This window comes from Stegostoma tigrinum, chromosome 12 (assembly GCF_030684315.1).
Source record: "Stegostoma tigrinum isolate sSteTig4 chromosome 12, sSteTig4.hap1, whole genome shotgun sequence".
NCBI lineage: Eukaryota > Metazoa > Chordata > Chondrichthyes > Orectolobiformes > Stegostomatidae > Stegostoma > Stegostoma tigrinum.
Window position 1 is genome coordinate 44237387 of NC_081365.1, and position 22055 is coordinate 44259441.

The window sequence follows — 22055 nt, forward strand, 5'->3', positions numbered from 1 at the left end:
TTTCAATAGGGATAATGGCAATATTACGAAGGTGAACAAGCAACACTATGGAAGTGAAATAATTCAGTTTTGTGGTTGGGAGTGAATATTGGTTAAAAGTTCAGCTCAGGGTCAAATAGGGGACTGGGATTGTGAATTGACTAGTTTGTCTGCTTTAGAATCCCCGGTGTTGGAATAGGCCATTCAGCCCAATAAGTCCACACCAACCCTCTGAAGAGCATCCCATCCAGACCCACACTATCTCTGTAATCATGCATTTCCCATAGCTAATGGACCTAACCCACACATTCTTGAACACTATGGGCAATTTAACATGGCCAATCCACCTCGCCTGCACATCTTTGGACTGTGGGAGGAAACTAGAGCACCTGGAGGAAACCTACACAGACATGGTGAGAACGTGCAAACTCTGCACAGACAGTTACCGGAGGCTGGAATTGAACCTGGGTCCCTGGTGCTGTGAGGCTGCAGTGCTAACCACTGAACCACCGTGCCGTCCCAACTAGCAGTTGAGAAACAGGAGACCAAAGTTGAATCCTTTGGGGACTCCAGAAGCAATGGTGTAGAAAATTCTGTAACTGCAGTTGGACAGTTGAGCATTGAACCAGGTAGGAACAATCCCAACTACAGGATAAAGAGGCGTGTTTGACAAGGTAGTGCGGTCAAAGGTGGAGAAAGTAACAGACAAGAGGTATTATGTTTCACGATCAACCAGAACATCACCTATGACAGCCTGCTGTGTTCATCCAGCTCCACATTTTTATCTCAGAATATCACCTATGATTGTGTTAAGTGTCGATTGAGCACTGCTGCAAAGCCAGAGACCTATTGAGAGGACTTAAAATGAGTTTGAGAGGCGACAGTATGTCCATGGACATGGTGAGGCAAAGAAAATTGCACAGCGGTAGGTCGGATTTGCAAAGATTTCGAGATATACATCTCTACCTCTCCATTGATTAAAAAGTCATCTCTACGAAAGGCCATCCTGCCTGACACACACTCGCTTTCTCACCAATCCCCACAACATGCCGCCCGACCCGAGCGCTCTAGGCGCTTGGCGGAGAAAGACTTCAAAATCCAGGGTTTTTGTTTTAAAAACCAGGGCAACTTCTATTCGTACTGACCTGAAAATGAAGCGATAAATAACGTATGAAGAGAATGCCTAGTAATTTCAAACAAAGTATATGTAAGTGTTGGCAAATTATTTACATCACGTGCTATTAATTACCTGTTGATAATTTTTTTTGATCCAAAGATCTACTTTTCACCTAAAGCTGGGAGAAACGAGAATGCAACTAACCGTTCCAATCTCCTGCCTGCTCTCTAAAGTTTCCTTCCGGGTCACTGCTGATATGTACTTCCGGGTTCTGACAAATATGGCGGGTCCTGTTCGATGGTAACGGTATCTGTTCAACGAGTGCGAAACAACAAAATCCGGAGTTTACCTGCTGGGAGAGAAACCAAATCGTGGCCTTTGCCGATGGAGCGAGAACTGCCTTTCCGATAACGGCTGGTGATCGACAGGAAATTGTAGATTTTTGTCGGGGCAGTGGGACCTGTGCTGCGAGCTGAAAATGGCCCCGGTTCAGGTGGAGAGCTCGCAGCTGGTGTCTGCTGCTGGCCCGACCTCTGCCCCAGCCGCTGCAGCTACAACGGCTGTAGCCGCCAGCCCCGGCGTCCGCCTTAGCATGTTGATCGAATTCCTGCTGCAGAGAACCTACCATGAGATCACGGTGCTGGCCGACCTGTAAGTAGGAATAATTGTACCCAAGTAATCCAGCGCCCTGAATCAGTTAACTTTCTCCAAGTGCTCTTGCATTTGCTAGTCCTGCCCTCTTTTCAGACATTCGAATTGAGTGAGAAGCTCGCTTTCCTCATCTTTTTTCGTTTTAACTTCTACCCTTTTTATACTCACCTGTGTGCTCTCTTAATGCTTGGTACCCGAAAGCATTATTTGGCATCTCGTGGTACCTTAACTTGCGTTCTAAAGTTATGTACCCTGACTAACATTTCTATACTTTAAACTTTTTGAAACTTTAACAGCATTTTTACACTAAACAATATTGTTACAATTGTTTAACCCAAGTCTGTCTCAAATAGATATTGGAAAGTGAAATAGTGCAAAGTAAAATGAAATAATAAGTGAATTTAACTTCAGAACATGATTTTTTTTACACTTGGGTAAAATTTCACAAGAAGCTCAGTCGTCTGGCAGCATCTGTGGAGAAAGAAATGTAGCTAACACATTGAGTCCGGTGTGACTTCTTCAGGACTGAAAGAAGCTGGAAAATGGTCTTTTTATACTTTTGTCAGAGGAGGCGGAGCAAGTGAACAAATTGTGATGGTGTCTCGTGCAAAAGACAACAGGAGTGATCATGTTTTAATGGAGAAAGAATTGTTAAATGGGCATGAATAAAAGTGTGAAAACAAGAAAATGCTCACAATACATTTTCCTTCGCATTGGTGAGACCAAATACAGACTAGGTGACTGGTTTACAAAATGTATTCGTGCTCTCCGTCATGATAACCCCATCCTTCCATTTTGTTGCCATTTTTGGTAAACTACTTTGCTCCCATGGTAACATTTCCATCCTTGGTCTGCTACAGTGTTCTAATAAAGTTCAACCCTAACTGGAAAAGCGACATTTCATTTTCTGCTCTGACACTTTGCAGCTTCCAGGACTTGATACTGAGTTCTGTAACTTCAGAGCATGACCTGTGTCTTCCATTTATCTTACATCACCTGACCCCTGCCGGCACAGTCCACCAATTTTCTCCGTCTGATAGCTTCACTTACACTCTTTTTAGATCCCCTTCTTCTTTTGAGTATTACCCTTTGTCTTTTATTTGGGAAGCACCAAGTTTGTTGCACTTGCTTGCCCTCCTCTGGGTGTCAATAGCATAGAAAACACTGCTTTCTAGCTCCTTTCAATTATGAAGAAGTGTCAGACTGGAATTGGAGTGTTAACTGTCTCTGTCTTCACAAATGCCAGACCTGCCAAGTTTCTCCAGTAATTTTATTTAAACTTCAGATTTCTAGCATCTACATTTAAGATTCCATGTGGCTGTTGATTGCTAATACCTTCCTAAAGTCGATGTTCAGGTGAAAGTCTCTACATTTAAGCTTTAATATACCATCTGAGAATGACCAAGTATTGCTATATATTGTCACCTGGCAGGAACATATTTCAGAAAATAACCAGGAATTTTTAATCTTATAATTTATTTGGCTGTGATTAGCTTTTTCAATGCAAACTGCGGTTGAATTTGGGATTTTCTTCTGTGATGATCAAATGGGCTATTCCTCAGCTATGATCTTTGCAGAAATGATAGTTTTTTTTGTGCGTTAATTATTTTCTAAATATTGGTAAGGGGAGAAAAAGCAAGGAAGTTATGGAGTCACTTTATAAAACTCAGGTTTGGCCACAACTGGAGTTTTGTGTCCATGCTTTAGGGCATGTATGAAGAGGTCCAGAAAAAAATTTACAAGAATGGCTGCCAGGATGAGGGACATCATTTACATAGAATGAAAAATTTCAGCTCATTTTCTTGAATGCAGAGAAGGTTTGAGAGAAAATTTAATTGTATTTAATGTTAGAAGTCTGGATAGAGCAGATACGAAGAACCTGTTCTGATAGCAAAAGGGTCCGAACCAAAGGTCTTTTAAGAGGCGGTTTAAGGTAATTGGTTGACAAACCCAAGGCAAAAGAAGACTTTAAAATCTTTGAGAAACCCCATTGAGTGAGGATCTGGAATTCATTGCCTGAGAGTGTCATGAAGACAAATTTGATTATCTGAAGAGAGAAAATTGCAGGAAACTTGGACAAGTTGCACTACAAATAACCAGAAAGGACAAGATGGACTATATGTTCCCCCAGTCCAAAGATGTGCAGGCTAGGTGGATCGGCTGTGCTAAATTGCCCATAGTGTTGATGAGTGTGTGGGCTATAGGGGGATGGGTCTGGGTGGGATGCTGCAAGGGGCGGTGTGGACTTGTTGGGCTGAAGGGCCTGTTTCCACATTGTAGGGAATCTAATCTAATCTTTGCTGAAACTATTGCTGATTCTGTAATCTAACTCCTTTTTAGCAACTAATTTAGCTTGTCTTTGTGATTTAGCAATGCAACATTACAGATATTGATCAAAAGCTTTTGAACATCCAAATTAGGAACAGCAGTAGGCCATTTGGCTTCTGAGCCTGGTTTGCCATTCAGTAAGATCATGGCAGAATTTGTTTGGATTCCTCTATTCAGTTTACTATCAATAAGCTTAGCATTTTATTAGGCAGAGAAATCAATCTAACTCTGCTTAAAAAATGTTCAATGACCCTGCCTCCACCACTTGCCTGAGATAGAATCATAGAATCCCTACAGTGTGGAAACAGGCCAATCAGCCCAACAAGTCCACACCGACTCTCCAAAGAGCATCCATCCAGACTTATCCTCCTACCATATCCCTTAACCCTGCATTTTCCATGGCTAATCTGCCTAACCTACACATCCTTGGATACTATGGCCAATCCACCTAACCGGCACATCTTTGGACTATTAGAGGAAATAGGAACACCTGGAGGAAACCCATGCAGGCACGGGAAGAATGAGCAAACTCCACATGGACAGTTACCTGAGGGTGGAATTGAACCAGGGTCCTTGGCACTGTGAGGCAGTGGTACTAACCACCTAGCTACTTTATCGACTTGGAGTTCCAAAGTCGCACAACCCTCGGAAAATCTCTCTCCTGAAAGGGTGACCCCGTCTCTTAAAAAGTGACATGTAGTGTTGGACTTGCCCACAAAAGGAAATATCTTTTCCACATCCATTATATCAACATCATTCAGGATCTTCTTTTGGTGTATGGTGTATGGGCTTGACTGGCTAGGGCAGCGTGTATTGTCAGTTCCTAATTGTCCTGCGGAACATTATGAAAGAAACTGTTGAAAGAGCCCTTGTATGAGCCTTGGTCAATTACTGCAGGGCACTTTAATTGTACACCTTGTTGCTCCTGTGCATCAGAGGTGAAGGGCAAGCGTATTGACGGTGATGAATGCAGTGCTGATCAAGCTGACTGCATTGTCCTGGATGGTGTCAAGCTACTTGAGTGATGTTTGAGATGCACTCATCCAGGCGAGTATTGAGTATTTCACCAAACTAATGACTTGGGCTTCTTGATGACACGGAGGCATTCAGCAGACAGGAAGTGAGTTACTTAGCGCAGAATTCCTACTTGCTGCTTAGCTCTTGGAGATTGTACGGCTTGTTCAGTTTAGCCTCTGGTCCTAAAAACTCCACAGATGTTGATGATAAAGCTAGGAGTCGGGATTCATGATAGTAATGCTATCGAATGTTGAGGGGCGATGGTTAAACTATTTCTTGTTGGCGATTATTATTGACTAATGGACATTACTGGCCATTTATCAGCCCATGTCTGGATATTATTCGGATTTTGGAAAAGATCAGCAGGTCTAGCAGCATCTGTGAAGAAAGATCAGCGGAGAACATTTTGAAGGGTTACCGGACCTGAAATGTTAACTTTGATTTTTCTTCACAGATACTGCTGAGCTTTTTCAGCGACATCTGCTTTTGTTTCCCATTTAAAGCATTCATAGCACTTTCAGTTTTTGTTGTTCAGATCTGACTGTATTTAACTGTTTGAATATTTGAGGATTCTAGAATGGTGCCAAACATTATGCAGTCATCATTGTAAATACCATATGTCTTTACTTTTCTGTATTTTTGATTGTGGATTGAAGTGGTAAAAGGATGGTTTTAAAAACCAAAGATTTTGGAAAGAAGTACTGTATTTCTTTGAAAATTGGCTACTGACCCTCATTGTAAGTGCCGTTTATGCTACTGTTGGTCTTTACAGTGGAGGAGATTTAGTTAAAGTCAAGTTAGAGTTCATGGGTATATACGGAGAAAAATTTGGCAGGCAGCAAGTAGCTGATTTGTGGAATGGTGACCAGTTGTTAATGACGCAGATCTTCTGCCAGCCAACAACTGTAAGTTAGTGTAAACAATAAATCAAAGATTTTATAAGTGTGAACCAGTTGCTCCATGCCTTCTGCCAGCAAGTGAAAGTACCACGAAGGAAAATCAATTCAAAGTCCTGACAAGACAAAGATAATCTCAAGAGAACCCTGTGGTGAGGGACCATTGAAAGGTGTTTTCAGTTTTACCTTCCAGTCATAACCTCCATGTTTTTTTTGGCTTGTTTTTGTGTTTAGGGAGAGTTTTATAAGAAGGTTAGAATTTTAAGTGGAAGAGTTATAGGTCAGTAGTTCATAATTGTTTCAGTTGTAGCTAGAATCTATTTATAATGAATAGTAGTTTTTGTTCAGTGTAGAAACATTGTCCTTGCTTTTTGTCAACCAAGCTCTAAAAGACAGATAAATTGGGCAATTTTGCATATATTTATAAGACCTTTAACTTTTGAGATGACTCCAGGAGTAGTGGTGCGTGATCCTAATTGAGTATAAAATCTGTGAACATCGCACTTCTGACCTCCTATAGTGGGAAGGTGAGAGGGTAGGAGTGAAGTGGACCTAACAAAATCCAAACTGAGAATTAGTGAGCAGGCTATTCTTTTACAAGTGCTGCTTAATTGCATTGTTTACAATCTCTTCCATGACTTTTATGATTGAAGATAGGATGATAGTTGGTTGGTTTGGATTTATCATGCTTGTTGTGCATACCTGAGCAATTTTCCACATTGCTAGGTAGATGCCAGTCTTATTGGAACAGCTTGGTTAGGGACACTTAGTTTTGGAACATTGAATTGCTGGAACTTTGTCAGGGCCCAGAGCCTTTACAATATCTTGTATCTTCAGCCTCTTCTAGATATCGTAGATTGAATTGGTTGCTTGAAGAATGGCATCTATGATGCTGGGAGATGCCTGAAATGGAGCACCCACGTGGCATTTCTGACTGAACATGGATACAAATGTTTCAATCATGTCTTTTTTATTACTCTGAGGATGGGGATGTTTGTAGATGCTCTACCTTCTGTTAATTTAGTTCTCAACCACAGTTGATTGACTGTGGCAGGATTGCAGAGGTTAGATTTGACCAGTTTATTGTAGCATTGTTTATCCTTGATGACTCCATGCTCCTTCCACTATTTAGCATGCAATTAGTCATATGTAGCTTCACCAGGTTGTGACCTTATTTTCAAGTATATCTAAGTTATTGAACCAGGATGATCTTCTGGCTGGATTGTAATGGTAGGGTAGCAGATATGGGAGGCCATGAAGTACTAAGTGTGTTTGAGTACAGTGCTATTGCTGCTGATGGCCCATAGTGCCTTGTGGATGTCCTGTTTTTGAACTGCTAAATCTGTTAAAAGTCTAGCCCATTCTAGCACAGCAGTAGCACATGGCAGATTATAATGGGACGGTAAAGTCACCTTAGTCTGATCAAACCATTGGGCTGCTCTATCATTAAAGGCAGACGAATGGTGGTTAATTGATCTGGGAGTCACCATAACTCAGGCGAGGGGAGAGGTTGAGAAGGAGAGTCCTTCATGGCAACCTCAGCTGCTGCAAGGATTGAGTCCATACAGTTGGCATCACTCAGCATTGCAAACCAGCCATCCAGCCAACTGGGTTTCTGACCCCCTGAAGGAATATATCCTGAATGTGAAGATGGGAATTTACTTCCAATATGGATGCATCAATGACAGGTAGATTTGTGGGAATGAGGTCAAGTATGTAATTCCCTTTTGGTTCCATTGCCACTTGTGGTGAATCCAGTCTAGCAGCTTTAATATGCTTCAACCAAGCTACCCTTCACTCTTCTAAATCCAAGTGAAAACAGGACCATAAAATGTAAGGCTGGATGAACACAGCAGGCCCAGCAGCATCTCAGGAGCACAAAAGCTGATGTTTCGGGCCTAGACCCTTCATCAGAGAGGGGGATGGGGTGAGGGTTCTGGAATAAATAGGGAGAGAGGGGGAGGTGGACCGAAGATGGAGAGAAAAGAAGATAGGTGGGGAGATAGGGAGGGGATAGGTCAGTCCAGGGAAGACGGACAGGTCAAGGAGGTGAGATGAGGTTAGTAGGTAGGAGATGGAGGTGCGACTTGGGGTGGGAGGAAGGGATGGGTGAGAGGAAGAACAGGTTAGGGAGGCAGAGACAGGTTGGACTGGTTTTGGGATGCAGTGGGTGGAGGGCAAGAGCTGGGCTGGTTGTGTGGTGCAGTGGGGGGAGGGGACAAACTGGACTGGTTTTGGGATGCGGTGGGGGAAGGGGAGATTTTGAAGCTGGTGAAGTCCACATTGATACCATTGGGCTGCAGGGTTCTCAAACGGAATATGAGTTGCTGTTCCTGCAGCCTTCGGGTGGCATCATTGTGGCACTGCAGGAGTGATCCTGCAGTGCCACAATGATGCCACCCGAAGGTTGCAGGAACAGCAACTCATATTCCGTTTGAGAACCCTGCAGCCCAATGGTATCAATGTGGACTTCACCAGCTTCAAAATCTCCCCTTCCCCCACCGCATCCCAAAACCAGTCCAGTTTGTCCCCTCCCCCCACTGCACCACACAACCAGCCCAGCTCTTGCCCTCCACCCACTGCATCCCAAAACCAGTCCAACCTGTCTCTGCCTCCCTAACCTGTTCTTCCTCTCACCCATCCCTTCCTCCCACCCCAAGTCGCACCTCCATCTCCTACCTACTAACCTCATCTCACCTCCTTGACCTGTCCGTCTTCCCTGGACTGACCTATCTCCCCACCTATACTCTCCTCTCCACCTATCTTCTTTTCTCTCCATCTTCGGTCCGCCTCCCCCTCTCTCCCTATTTATTCCAGAACCCTCACCCCATCCCCCTCTCTGATGAAGGGTCTAGGCCCGAAGCATCAGCTTTTGTGCTCCTGAGATGCTGCTGGGCCTGCTGTGTTCGTCCAGCCTCACATTTTATTATTTGGATTCTCCAGCATCTGCAGTTCCCATTATCACTGAAAACAGGACCAGTCTGCCCACCCTTTCCTCATAACACAGCTTGGTCATTTCAGGCTGGATGAACACAGCAGGCCAAGCAGCATCTCAGGAGCACAAAAGCTGACGTTTCGGGCCTAGACCCTTCATCAGAGAGGGGGATGGGGGGAGGGAACTGGAATAAATAGGGAGAGAGGGGGAGGCGGACCGAAGATGGAGAGTAAAGAAGATAGGTGGAGAAGGTGTGGGTGGGGAGGTAGGGAGGGGATAGGTCAGTCCAGGGAAGACGGACAGGTCAAGGAGGTGGGATGAGGTTAGTAGGTAGCTGGGGGTGCGGCTTGGGGTGGGAGGAAGGGATGGGTGAGAGGAAGAACCGGTTAGGGAGGCAGAGACAGGTTGGACTGGTTTTGGGATGCAGTGGGTGGGGGGGAAGAGCTGGGCTGGTTGTGTGGTGCAGTGGGGGGAGGGGATGAACTGGGCTGGTTTAGGGATGCAGTGGGGGAAGGGGAGATTTTGAAACTGGTGAACCTATCCCCTCCCTACCTCCCCACCCACACCTTCTCCACCTATCTTCTTTACTCTCCATCTTCGGTCCGCCTCCCCCTCTCTCCCTATTTATTCCAGTTCCCTCCCCCCATCCCCCTCTCTGATGAAGGGTCTAGGCCCGAAACGTCAGCTTTTGTGCTCCTGAGATGCTGCTTGGCCTGCTGTGTTCATCCAGCCTCACATTTTATTATCTTGGAATCTCCAGCATCTGCAGTTCCCATTATCTTTGGTCATTTCAGGTATCACTCTGGTAAACTGCTGCTTCCAATGCATTTACACCCTCTTTCCTTCAACAAGGAGAAAGTAAATGTGATCAAGATGTGGTCTTGCCAATGTCCTGTATAACTGAAGCATAACATGCTTACCATGATAACTCAATTCCTCGCTTCATAAATGATAGTGTTCTATGAGCTTTAAATCCCTTTGCATCTCAGTTCTGCTGTTGTTTTCCAAAATGAATAACATGACCAAACAATGGCTTTAATAGATGTATTTTGTCCTTTCTTTCTAAAGAAAAGTTGAGACAGGTGACGAGTGATCTGCCCAAAGCCAATAGAGTAAACTGCTTTTGAAGTTGGGATTTTCTTTAATAGTTGGAACAACAGAAGCAGCCTAAATGGGTGCGTCAAGCTTCCACAGAACCAGGATTCTCAGGTTTGGCTTTTTGTGGTCTTGAGGCTGGATGTGGAAGCTGTCATTCCTTTCTTGGCTACAGCTAAAAGCTGGGGTTCTGTTCCTGCAGCTAGAATTGCATGAGACACAAACTGTTTTACTGTATTTGCCTTTGCCAAGAGTGTGTTTATAGGACTTTACTATATTGGAGCAGTTATTTAGTAGTTATAGTTAAGCCAATTCTTTTGTTTTTCTGTATTTTAAACTGTAAAAATAAAGTATTTTTGCATAGAGTTGAGTAGTTTGACCAATCAAATTCTGTCTGAAACACAATGTCTTATACTTACCTTTAAAATATGAAAAAGTTAGGGTCTAGACTACCTTCTTAATATATTTTGAGGGGGTTTGGTCTGGTACACAAGAATACTTTTTTTTGGTTTCCTGCCAAACTGAATGACCGTCCATGGTCTTAACTTGCATTCCATCTGCCAGATTTTGCCTGATGCTGAACCTATCTGTTAATGTTCATCCTCTCCACAACAAATTTTCATATCTGTCTTTATATTCTGCAAATTTAGCTACCATGCCTTCACTCCCCTAATCCAAGTCTTTGATATAAATTGTAAAAAACTGAGGCTTCTTCAGTACTTCACTTCTTGTATCCTGCTAATTGAAAAAGACCCATTTATGCAGACTGGTCGGTTGGAAACAACCTTCTGGTGATACGAGCATATTACTTTCTATGTTCCTGTTTGGATGACTGACATATTTTACGTTGACCCAGGCCTGGAAAGCTCTTCTCAGTGTAAAATGTCATCTAACTGACCTACTGTAAAGTTTTATGGTGCTTGAACAGTATTGTTGTTTATGCTATTTTCACAGGACCCTGACTTTGAAATTGCATGTTGTTACATGAAACATGCAATTTCAATGTACACTCCAATTTTACCTGAATGTTATCAGTAAAGTATCCTGTGGAAATTGCTATTCCATTGTATTCTGTATTTTGTGATTTTTTTTACTTATGAAGCACCAACCATTGAGACAACAGCTTAAATTGAAAGAAATCTGTCCAATATACATCCTAAAGTTATTTGTTGAAGTAATAAATCCTAAGGTTAAATGATTGTAGCTTTACTGTGCATTTGAAAATGCCAGCAATCAAATTACATTGCTGCATTAACTGTACCTTTTGAAAAAGGCAGTATTAAAAATGCAATGTCTACAAAATCTTGTGGATCATTTTTGCTTGCTTGCTTTTGACGCAGTGCCTCAAATGATTCAGTGTATGGTTAGAATTGAAATATATTGAGGATGCAGTGCTCACTTTGAGCTGATGGTGCTAGTAACAAATGGAGTATGTTACTTAATAAGTGGGGCTGTTGTGCAGTCATACCGTCCCTACCTATTGGTCAGGTGGCCTGGGTTCAAGTCATACCTGTGCCAGACATGTATAACATGTCTGAACAATTTGATTAAAAAATAGCTAGTTATTTCATTTATAGATGCATTTTGACTTTACAACTGATTAATTATATTATAACTGTCTAACACAAGGCTCATGTAACTATTTTTCTGCAAGATTGTCCTGTTCACCCTGCTGATGTTGCTGTTCTTCCCCATAAGTTGTATTGGTTGAGGTAAATCTTCAGAGTCCTTGTTGAACCTTTGCTTTTCACTCTATTTTCTTTACGATCCTTCAGTGTTTTATAGAACACCTGCTTAGTCACCGATACATTGTGGCAACAAAACAGCAAATCCAAGAGAGCCATGTATTGGCTATTATTCGTTTATACCAAAATATTTCCTCTTAGAAAAAAAAAGGTTGTGACATAACAAGGAATGTATGATTATTAAGTTAAAGGGTGATGTGGCAGTGGAACAGTCTGCAATATCTTACAATTCATCTACATATTAGTTTAAAGAATTTCTGTTTAAAATGTATTTTAAACTTGAATATATTGTGAATACATTTGTGATGTTATTGGCTTAAAGTTGCTTACTTTATTCTGGTAATAATGCCAACAGCCTTTGGAACAGGACCCCATACGTTTGTTGAAGTCTTTACACCATAAAGTATCTGCCGTACTCTGCATTGATACTGAAATAATTAAGAGAAACAGTAATTTCTAAGCTGCTAACTTTGAAATGACTGTTCTGCGATTTGAGAAAGGGAATAGAATATTAAGAAACAGTGTTTCAATTGACGTAGCTGACTATATACACAAAATAAATAAGAACTCTCTATTTGTTTTATCCTGTAAAATGTTGTACTTACAGTTACAGCACCTTTTTAACAAATGTTAGTCAAATAAAAATTCAAAACAAATTAAACTTGTCTGGTGGCTTGAATATATTGTTTCATGTTATTTATAAATAAGAATGTATTCCATCACAGAAGTTCCATGAATAACTAGCTTAAAAGTAGCATTTTGTCATGATGAATGAGTCTTTGAATCGAGCTATGGTTGCTCACAGTTTTCTAGACTCAGAAGAAATTCCAAAAAAGACGCAGACATTTGTATGCCCTGTCTAAAGATTTGACTATTGTACCCTGCCTTCTAGAACACTTTGGAAAGCTTCCACAAATCTTTATCCTCAATTGTCTTTGGTTATCACCCTAAACAGTCTGAAGTTTTTAATGGCAACACATTTTTTGCCATGACAAAGCTCTGAGATGTTTTGAACAATGAATGGCAAGAGGTTTGAAACTGTTAAGTATAAACTTTGTAGTTAAAATATATAGTTTTCATCTGAGAGTAAACCATTTGAAAAGCTTTTACTTGCATTGGTAAGTAACTGATCTTCTTCTGTTTTTTAGATTGCCTCGAAAGACTGACATGGAACGGTAAGTGACTATTTTCAATTCAAGTTATTTCATGAATTTAGTTTAAATTTTTAAAAAGCTCCTTCTATGTTTTTAAAAATGGAGACAATAGCAAGGTATCTCAAGATGTTGACATTAGTTTAAACATTTTTTGCCAATTGATAGTCAGTTTTATTTTATGAATTGAACTAATTTATTTCCCAAAAGTGCTCTTATGATCTGGAATTAGCATTGCATTTAATTAGTTTAAGATGCAGGACTACAGACCGCTGTACCAAAAACAAAACACTTCTCACGAACTCCACAAAGAATTAATGAGTTGTTAATAAAGGTTGAGCATCTAGGTGCTGTAGTGGACTATTTGGCTCTGCTACTGGATTTTTTTTTTTAATATTCATTCATCGATGTGTGTGACTTTGGCTAGAGCAGACTTGTTGCCCATCCCTATGAGTCTGAAGTCACATGTATGTCTGACCAGGTAAATATGGCAGATTTCCTTCTTTAAAGGACATTTGTGAACCAAATGGGTTTTTCTCCTGACAATTGGCAACAGTTTCATTGTTGTCATTTCACCCATATTTCCAGATTATTATTGAATTCAAATTCCATTATTTACCATGGTCAGATTTGAACCCAGGTTCTCAGAACATTACCTGGGTTTCTGGATTAATAGTATGGCAATAATACAATTTGCTGATCATCCAACTCTAACCCTGTTCCTGATCTCTCCCCATACCCTGTATCTAACTCCTCCTTGAAAACAAATGAAACCATTTCAACCTGTCTCTGCCTCCCTAACCGGTTCTTCCTCTCACCCATCCCTTCCTCCCACCCCAAGCCGCACCCCCAGCTACCTACTAACCTCATCCCACCTCCTTGACCTGTCCGTCTTCCCTGGACTGACCTATCCCCTCCCTACCTCCCCACCTACACCCTCTCCACCTATCTTCTTCACTCTCCATCTTCGGTCCGCCTCCCCCTCTCTCCCTATTTATTCCAGTTCCCTCCCCCCCATCCCCCTCTCTGATGAAGGGTCTAGGCCCGAAACGTCAGCTTTTGTGCTCCTGAGATGCTGCTTGGCCTGCTGTGTTCATCCAGCCTCACATTTTATTATCTTGGAATCTCCAGCATCTGCAGTTCCCATTATCTCTGAAACCATTTCAAGCCAGGATATTCCCATATTAAATTGTGGTTCCACTGAATCTCTATTCTTAGCTGGGTTAGCAGGGAGAGGTTATCTATTTTTTTGGCATAGTTGTTAAGCCATGGACTAGTAATTCAGAGTTGGGCTAATATTCTACATATATGCAATTTAAAAGCTAATCTAATGTTGACTGTACAACCATTGACAATTGCCATAAAACCCCACTGGTTCATTAATGTCCCCTTCTTAGGGAAGAAAATCTGCTATCCTTACTTGTTTTGGACTACACATGATTCCAGACTTGGAGCAATGTGGTTAACTCTTAACTGTCCTCCGAAATGGCTTAACAAGCTGCTCAGTTTAAGGGTGATAAGGGTTAAGCAACCAATGCTGCCCTTACCACTAATGCCAACAATCCATGCAAGTATCTAAACAAAAAGCTTCATTAGAAAATTCCTGCCCTTGTTAATGCGTTTCTTGCAATAACCTGTATGGAGGCACAGGAACTGACCAAATGTGATTTTTCTCTCTCTTCTCCTAGTACAAATTGTTTGCCAACAATTACTGGCCAAGTTTGAACATAACAAATAAGTGAGTTTTTGGGAGATGAATTGAAGAGCACTGGCCATCCATAGACCCACATCCCATCAGAAACTAAAGCTGTTGGAGAGAATGGGAAATAATTTGTGAATAACATGATGAAACCTCCACAGGCTCATGCAGTAAACTGAAGAAGAGTTCATGGAGGTCTACAGCATGGAAACAAGTGTTCAGCCCAACTTGTCCATGCTGCCCAGTTTTCACAAGTAATCTAATTCTATCTACCATATCCCTCCACACCTATCCTATCCATGTACCTGTCTAAATGTTTCTGAAATGACAAAATTGTATTCTCTTCCACCACTATCCTGGCATCCTGTCCCAGACACTCTCCACCCTCTGTGTGAAAAAAGATTCCCCCCCCCCCCCCCACCCCGGGACCCTTTTGTATCTCTTCCCTCTCACCTTAAACCTATGCCTTCTAGTTTTAGACTTCTCTGCCATGGGGAAAAGCTGGTGGTATCTATCACTCATGATTTTCTTGACCTCTATAAGATCATCCCTCTGTCTGCTCCACTCCAGGGGAAAACGTCCCACCCTACCCAACCTCTCATTATAACTCACACCTTCCACTCCTGGTAGCATCTTCGCAAATCTTTTCTGCGCTCTTTCTAGTTTAATAATATCCTTTCTTGGGTAGGCCAACCAGAACTGCACGCAGCTGCAACAAGATTGTCCAACTCCCATACCCAATCCTCTGAGTGATGAAAGCAAGCATGCCAAGTCTTGTTCTTCACCCTATCTATCTGTGCCTCCACTTTCAAGGAACTATGTACCTGAACCACTGGATCTCTTAGAAACTAACTTTGTTTTGGAACAAATAACAAGTATTGTCCTACAGCATTATGGTATTAGCTAAATTACCGATGCTAAATATCTCAGTGCTGCAACCTTGCTTTCTACTTGTCACCAAATAATTAAGTCGCACCTCAAATGTAGCATGTTCTGAAAGCACTCCTTGCTGGAGTAACTCTAACTGTTTGTCATGGCACTTTGAAGTTTATTTGAATTAGGTCCCCAACCCTCTATATTTTAACTCCCCACGTGGATTGATTTAATTGCTGAAATGACCCAGAACAGCTGATAGTCTTTGTCTTCCAGCTATATGCACTTCTTGGTAACCCCTTGTCACTGACTGATCATTATCTTCATTTCTTTCTGCAAAATTCATGTATTTGATCCTTTTCTAAGTAAGATTCTCCAAATAGTGTAAGTTTTCTTTTTAATTGCCCTCATAATTTGGAGCCTGCTTGTAAGCTGTGCTCTGTTACTGTGAAGGTTTCTAGTTAGCATTGTGGCATGGGACTTGAAGTAGGTGAAAACCAGACACTGACAAAATTTGTGCGACAGTTGCTTTCTCCATTCATCAATTTCCAGATGCTAGCTTACAACTGATTATCGTTATTGAATTTCACTTCACAATTCACCATGGTGGGATACGAAATTTGCAAAGTTGATTTGCGACTTCACAAACTTAAGTTTTTGACCACTGTACAATTATCTGTCATTTATTTGTGTGAAATATTTACACTCAAATAACTTACTGGGTCAGAGTTACAAATGAATTAGTTAGCGAAAGACTGGTAAAGTGTTTGACTGCTTTGGAATTATCACTGTTATTATGGAATGACAAAATGCTGATCATGTATGTTTATGCAGAAAGGCACGGAGTATTCGCTGCATAGCTCATCACAATTGAAGTAATTACCAGGGTTACTATTGATTTGCATTTTGACAGCACTGCTTTCTGCAAGGCAAGTTATTCCACCGACTTTAATAAAGGTGGAATTTCATGTATTTTAAGTCAGAGTTGTACAGTGCAGAGGAGGCTGTTTTGTCCATCAAGTCTGCAGTGACGTGACAAAACCATCGCCTTTTGACTGATTTCCAGCCCTTGGCCTATAGTCTTGAATGTTATGACATTTCAAGTGTTGATTCAAATATTTTTTAAAGGTTGTGAAGTTTCTGGCCTCTACTACCCACCCAGGTAATGCATTTCAAATTCCCAGCATCTTCTAGGTGACACAGTTTTTTCCTTAAATCCCTCAAATCTAAATCTCCTTCCCATCACCTTTTAAAATTATGCTGCCTCATGATGAACCTTTCAAAGGGGGAACAGCTGCAGTGTGTCCACCCTATCCGTACCCCCCTCAATTTTGTGTGCCTCTGTCAGGTCCTTGCTTCACCCTTCTCTGCTCTAAACAAAGCAACCTGATTCTATTCAGCCTCTCTTAGCTATACTGCTCCAAACTAGGCAACATCCTGATGAATCTCCTTTGCGCCCCTTTCAGTGCAGTGATATGAGTCGTATAGTGTGCCATCAAGAACGGCACATAGTATTCCAACAGTTGCCTAAATGAAGTTGAGTACAGCTCCAACATAATCTCCCTGCTCTTCTCAATTGTGGCATAGATTATTAAGGCAAGTATTCTATATGCTACCTTAACACCCTGTTAACCAGCCTGCTGCCTTCAGGGATTTGTGGACAAACAGTCCAAGACTGCTCTGTTCCTCCAAACTTCCTTGTATCCTGCCATTAATTGACTACTCCCTTGTCTTGTTACTTCTTCCAAAGTGTAGCACCTCGCAACTAAGAGGATTCAATTCCGTTTTCCACTGATTGGCACATCTCACCAACCTGTATATATCCTTCCGTAATCTACGGCCTTCTTTCTCATGCTTCAACATTTGCTCAATTGTTATGTCATACACAAACTAACTTATCAGCCCCCAATATTTTCATCTGTATTGTTTATTGCAAGCAGTAAGGGACCCAGCACTGATTCCTGTGGTATGCCACCAAACACCTGTTACCAGTCACACAAACAGCCATCAGCTACTGCCCTCTGTCTCCCACCACTAAGCCAATTTTTGAGTCAACTTGTCAAGTTACCCTGGATCTTGAGGGCTTTTAACTTTGTATCAGTTTGCCATGTGGGACCTTGCCAAAGGCTCTCTCTCCAAACCATATAAGCTGCATAACCTGCACTGTTCTCATCTACATACCTGATCACTGGCATCACAATAATTAATCACATTTGTCAGGCATGAGCTCCCCTTTGATAATGCAATGCTGACTGTCTCTGATCAAACCTTGCCTCCCCAAGTGAAGATTAATTCTCCCTTTACACTAGGACTGTTGCAGTTAATGTTGGGCAAGTTACCCCATTATTATTACACAGCTCAGTGAATTGTCTATGTATCTGCTGCTCTATTGCAGCTGACCACTTGTAAAATAATAAATAGTTTGTGTAAAAATCCAGAGTACTAAAGCTGTTCATGTGCATTTTTTTGAAGAATATTCTTCAGTTTTTGAAAGTGATGAAATTTGCAACGCTTACAAGCATTTTGACTTCTTTCCACAGAAAAATTGAGATTGTTCAGTTTGCCAGCCGAACACGTCAACTGTTTGTTCGTCTGCTTGCGTTGGTAAAATGGGCAAGTAATGCTGGAAAGGTGGAAAAGTGTGCGGTAAGAGTGGAAGTATTCATGTATTTACTAGTAGGTGGATGTTTACCTTGATGCAAAAGTAACAGATTTTTAAACTTTTTAGTCTGGTAGTATCCATCACATTCACTGGGTGTCACTTAATCATCTCAAAGTATAGCTGCTCGAATTTCTACATTTCATTGAGATTTTGTATGAGTGATAGTAAGAACATATTATCCCTAAACAGGAACTTAATTTAACACCCAGACTTAAGGTAAGAGGTAACATTTTCACAGCGGGTGGTGTGTGTATAGAATGAACTGCCAGAGGAATTGGCAGAGGCTGGTAAAATTTCGACATTTAAAAGGCACCTGTATTGGTAAATCAATAGGAGGGGTTTAGAGGGATATAGGCCAAATATTGGCAAAAGGGCCTCGATCAGTTTAGGATATCTGGTTGACATGGAGTTGGACCGAAGGGTCTGTTTCTCTGCTGTATAACTCTATAACCTCTAATTTTGCATACACATGCTAAATGGAACCAACTGAATTTGCCAGTACAGAACTTTCATAGGCTTTCTGCTGAAACACCACATGAACTTGAAGGGAATTGGCGTGCCAATCCTGCAGGCTGTTTAGACAGAATCCATGTTCAAAAACACACATAGACTCAGTAGTGAGGCCATATGCCTGGCCAGTTACCTAAAGTGTCTTGGTGTCACTTTACTGCTGGTTAAGGTATTGAGTCTGATGTCATGGGTTGACTTGCCTCAAACCTCAACACCAAGTATACCAATGTGGAGACCCCTCAAACTCATGAGAAACTTGTTTTCTTTTCTCCCTTGCTCCCAAGGGGTTAGTTATTGGCTGCTAACTGAACAATTGATGATAAACACATTGTAAGGCCTTCCTTTGCAGTTGTTGGATACCAGGATTGACTGCCAGAGGGGTCATAGTTTTAAGGTGTTAGGAGGAAGGTATAGAGGAGACGTCAGAGGGAGGTTCTTCACCCAGAGAGTTGTGAGCGCATGGAATAGTTTACCAGTGGTAGTCGTGGAAGCGGAGTCATTAGTGACATTTAAGCGAATGCTGGACATGCACGTGGACAGGGGGAATTGAGGGGAATGTAGGTTAGGTTATTTTATTTTTGGATTAGGAATATTCCACGGCACAACATCGTGGGCCAAAGGGCCTGTAACTGTGCTGTATTTTTCTATGTTCTAAATAACACTGATCACGTGATTTGAAGCAATAGCACTTCTGAAGGGTGTACACGGGAATGCCAATCATTTGTCCGCAGCTTTACCTTTGTATAGCGTCGTTTCCAACCTCCTCATCCCAAAGCCAATTAAACACTTTTGAAATATGATCACTGTTATTATCGTGCTGACTTTTACCCATCATTTCTCCATTTTGGGCAAAACTCATCTTGATGACTAAAGAACTCCGATTCCATGTATTTTAAATCTCTTAGTTTAGATTAATTGTGCTTCTGAGTGACTTTAGCTGTCAGCGGATTGAAAGGCACAAATCTTGAGAGCAGCTCCTTATTTCATGTTTGTTCGTTTTGCAGTGTCATTGTGCAATTTCATTGCACTGTGCTGCGCATCATTATTAATTCTTCTTTTGTTTTTGCATGCAGATGATTTCAAATTTCTTGGATCAGCAGGCATTCATCTTTGTGGACACTGCTGATCGAATGGCTTCATTAGCAAGAGATGCTTTGGTTCATGCACGCCTGCCAAGTTTTGCAATTCCTTTTGCTATTGATGTTCTTACAACAGGGTCGTACCCTCGCCTGCCCACTTGTATTCGGGTGAGCTACTGGCCTAGGCTCATGAGACTAGGATTGTGATCTATTTATTAAAGGAGAGTTCTAGTTATGATTTGAGATAACAAAGTGTGGAGCTGGATGAACACAGCAGGCCGAGCAGCATCTTAGGAGAACAAAAGTTGACGTCTCAGGCCTAGACCGTTCATCAGCAAAGTTTTCTGATGAAGGGTCTAGGCCCGAGACGTCAACTTTGTGCTCCTAAGCTGCTGCTTGGCCTGCTGTGTTCATCCAGCCCCACAGTTTGTTATCTTGGATTGTCCAGCATCTGCAGTTCCTATTATCTCTAGTTATGATTTGTTTGTGTTATACTCTTGATTTTCTATGAATTAACAAACTCCACTTTTTTTAAGATGTTGGTAGGTTACATCAGTCAAGCATATTGTTATTTAGGTTGCACATTTTGACCTAACTTCAAAATAATGAAGAATTTGGTTGATTTAAAAAGGGAGAAGTTGTTTCCAATGATAAATGAGTGTGTAATGGAGGACATAAGTTCAAGTTCTCATTAAAATAATGACAGGTGACATTAGGAATTTTTTTCCACTTTTTTTTTGTACGTGAAATGCCCTACCAGAAACAAAAGTGAAGGTAGATTTTAACAAAGAAATACATGAATATTTAAAAACGAAGAGCGTTTGAGATTAGTATAGTGGAGTGGGCTGAAGTAAAAGACACTGAACAATAAAGTGATCATATTACTACTTAAGTAAATAAAAATAAAACCTTATGCAGGACTCAGCTATGAAACAAAGTTAGTGAGTAATGTATATTTTGGCTGAATTAATTCCTTTTTTTAACATGGAGAGAAACAGCATTTTAATTAAACTAAGTTTGCAATTGTAATAATAGTGAGCATTAAACTTGCATAACAGCAACCTGATTCCTTGGGTTTACAATTGATGCTTCAATACAAAGCTCAATGGCTTCCAAATAAATTATAATGAATAGTTCTGAAATTTGTATTGCTCAAATTGTCAACAGGATAAAATCATTCCTCCAAATCCAATTACAAAAAGTGAGAAACAATCCACACTTCATCAACTTAATCAGATTCTGAGACATCGACTGGTGACAACAGACCTTCCTCCACAGTTGGCAAATCTTACTGTTGGTAAGAATTCTATACAGCTTGGTTTCAGTTAAGTTCATTTAAGTTTCATATAAGACCCATTATTGCGAGAACCCATAGCAATCAATGTTTAAATCCTCAATTTTTTTTAACCTTTACTTTCTTCGAATGAAACTCCTGTTGAAAAATGTAATACCGCCTTTGTTATTGTCTCGCTTGGAATTACTTTAGGTTTAAGAAAATTTCTATTTATAACCCAATAATGAGCGTTCACTTCAAGTGGTTTTTAGATTTGCATTAGGAAGTGTTCTTCTAAATTTTCAAATTCTGAACTTATTAAATATTTGTACTTTGTATAAAGCCAATGGACGTGTGAAATTCCGTGTTGAAGGTGAATTTGAAGCCACACTTACGGTGATGGGTGATGATCCTGAAATACCCTGGCGGCTGCTCAAACTGGAAATACTAGTTGAAGATAAGGAAACAGGAGGTAATTTGAGGCTAGCATGAATCAAAGATTTACGTTCAAAGTAATGTCACTTACAGCTTTACACTAAAATATGATCGGGGCCATTATCATTTCTTGTTGATGAATCCAAGAGACTTTCACCTTCTTATTAAAAAAAAATTACACTTCTCCATTTCAATGAGTTTAGACTTTTACCTTGTATTCTAGTCAACATACCACAGCTCATGAAATAATGAATTTTATACTCGAGTCACTACAATACCATGAGAAATCATTACAAAACATTCTTTGTTTGTGCATATCAGCTTGAAAGCATCCTAGACTACAATTCAGCAGCCCGCTTTTGTTTGGATTTGTCAAACAAAAGTTATCCCTCTGTATTGCATGGTTGGTACTGGCTTGCTTGCTAATTCCAATATTTCCTGTGTAAACCATCATTCTGCTTCTGGTTAACTATTTATATTTATTATAATCTGTAAAATTATGTGTTTTAACTTTTTTTTTCCTAGGAATGCCCTACTGATTTTCAAATTGTAGTCATATTAGTTAAACATTAAGTCCAATGACTGAAAACTTATATGATTTATGTTCATT

General features: G+C 40.9%; 1 protein-coding gene across 1 annotated transcript in view; it reads left to right on the forward strand.

Annotated features, from left to right (window-relative positions):
• Positions 1-1370: 1370 nt before the first annotated feature.
• med14 (mediator complex subunit 14) overlaps positions 1371-22055 on the forward strand; it is a 108615-nt gene continuing 87930 nt past the window's right edge. The window contains exons 1-6 of the mRNA XM_048540547.2: positions 1371-1747; positions 12912-12938; positions 18027-18132; positions 19732-19905; positions 20905-21034; positions 21354-21482. Coding sequence (XP_048396504.1) covers positions 1575-1747; positions 12912-12938; positions 18027-18132; positions 19732-19905; positions 20905-21034; positions 21354-21482 — 739 coding nt within the window. The 5' untranslated portion in view covers positions 1371-1574. The remainder of the gene's footprint in view (positions 1748-12911; positions 12939-18026; positions 18133-19731; positions 19906-20904; positions 21035-21353; positions 21483-22055) is intronic.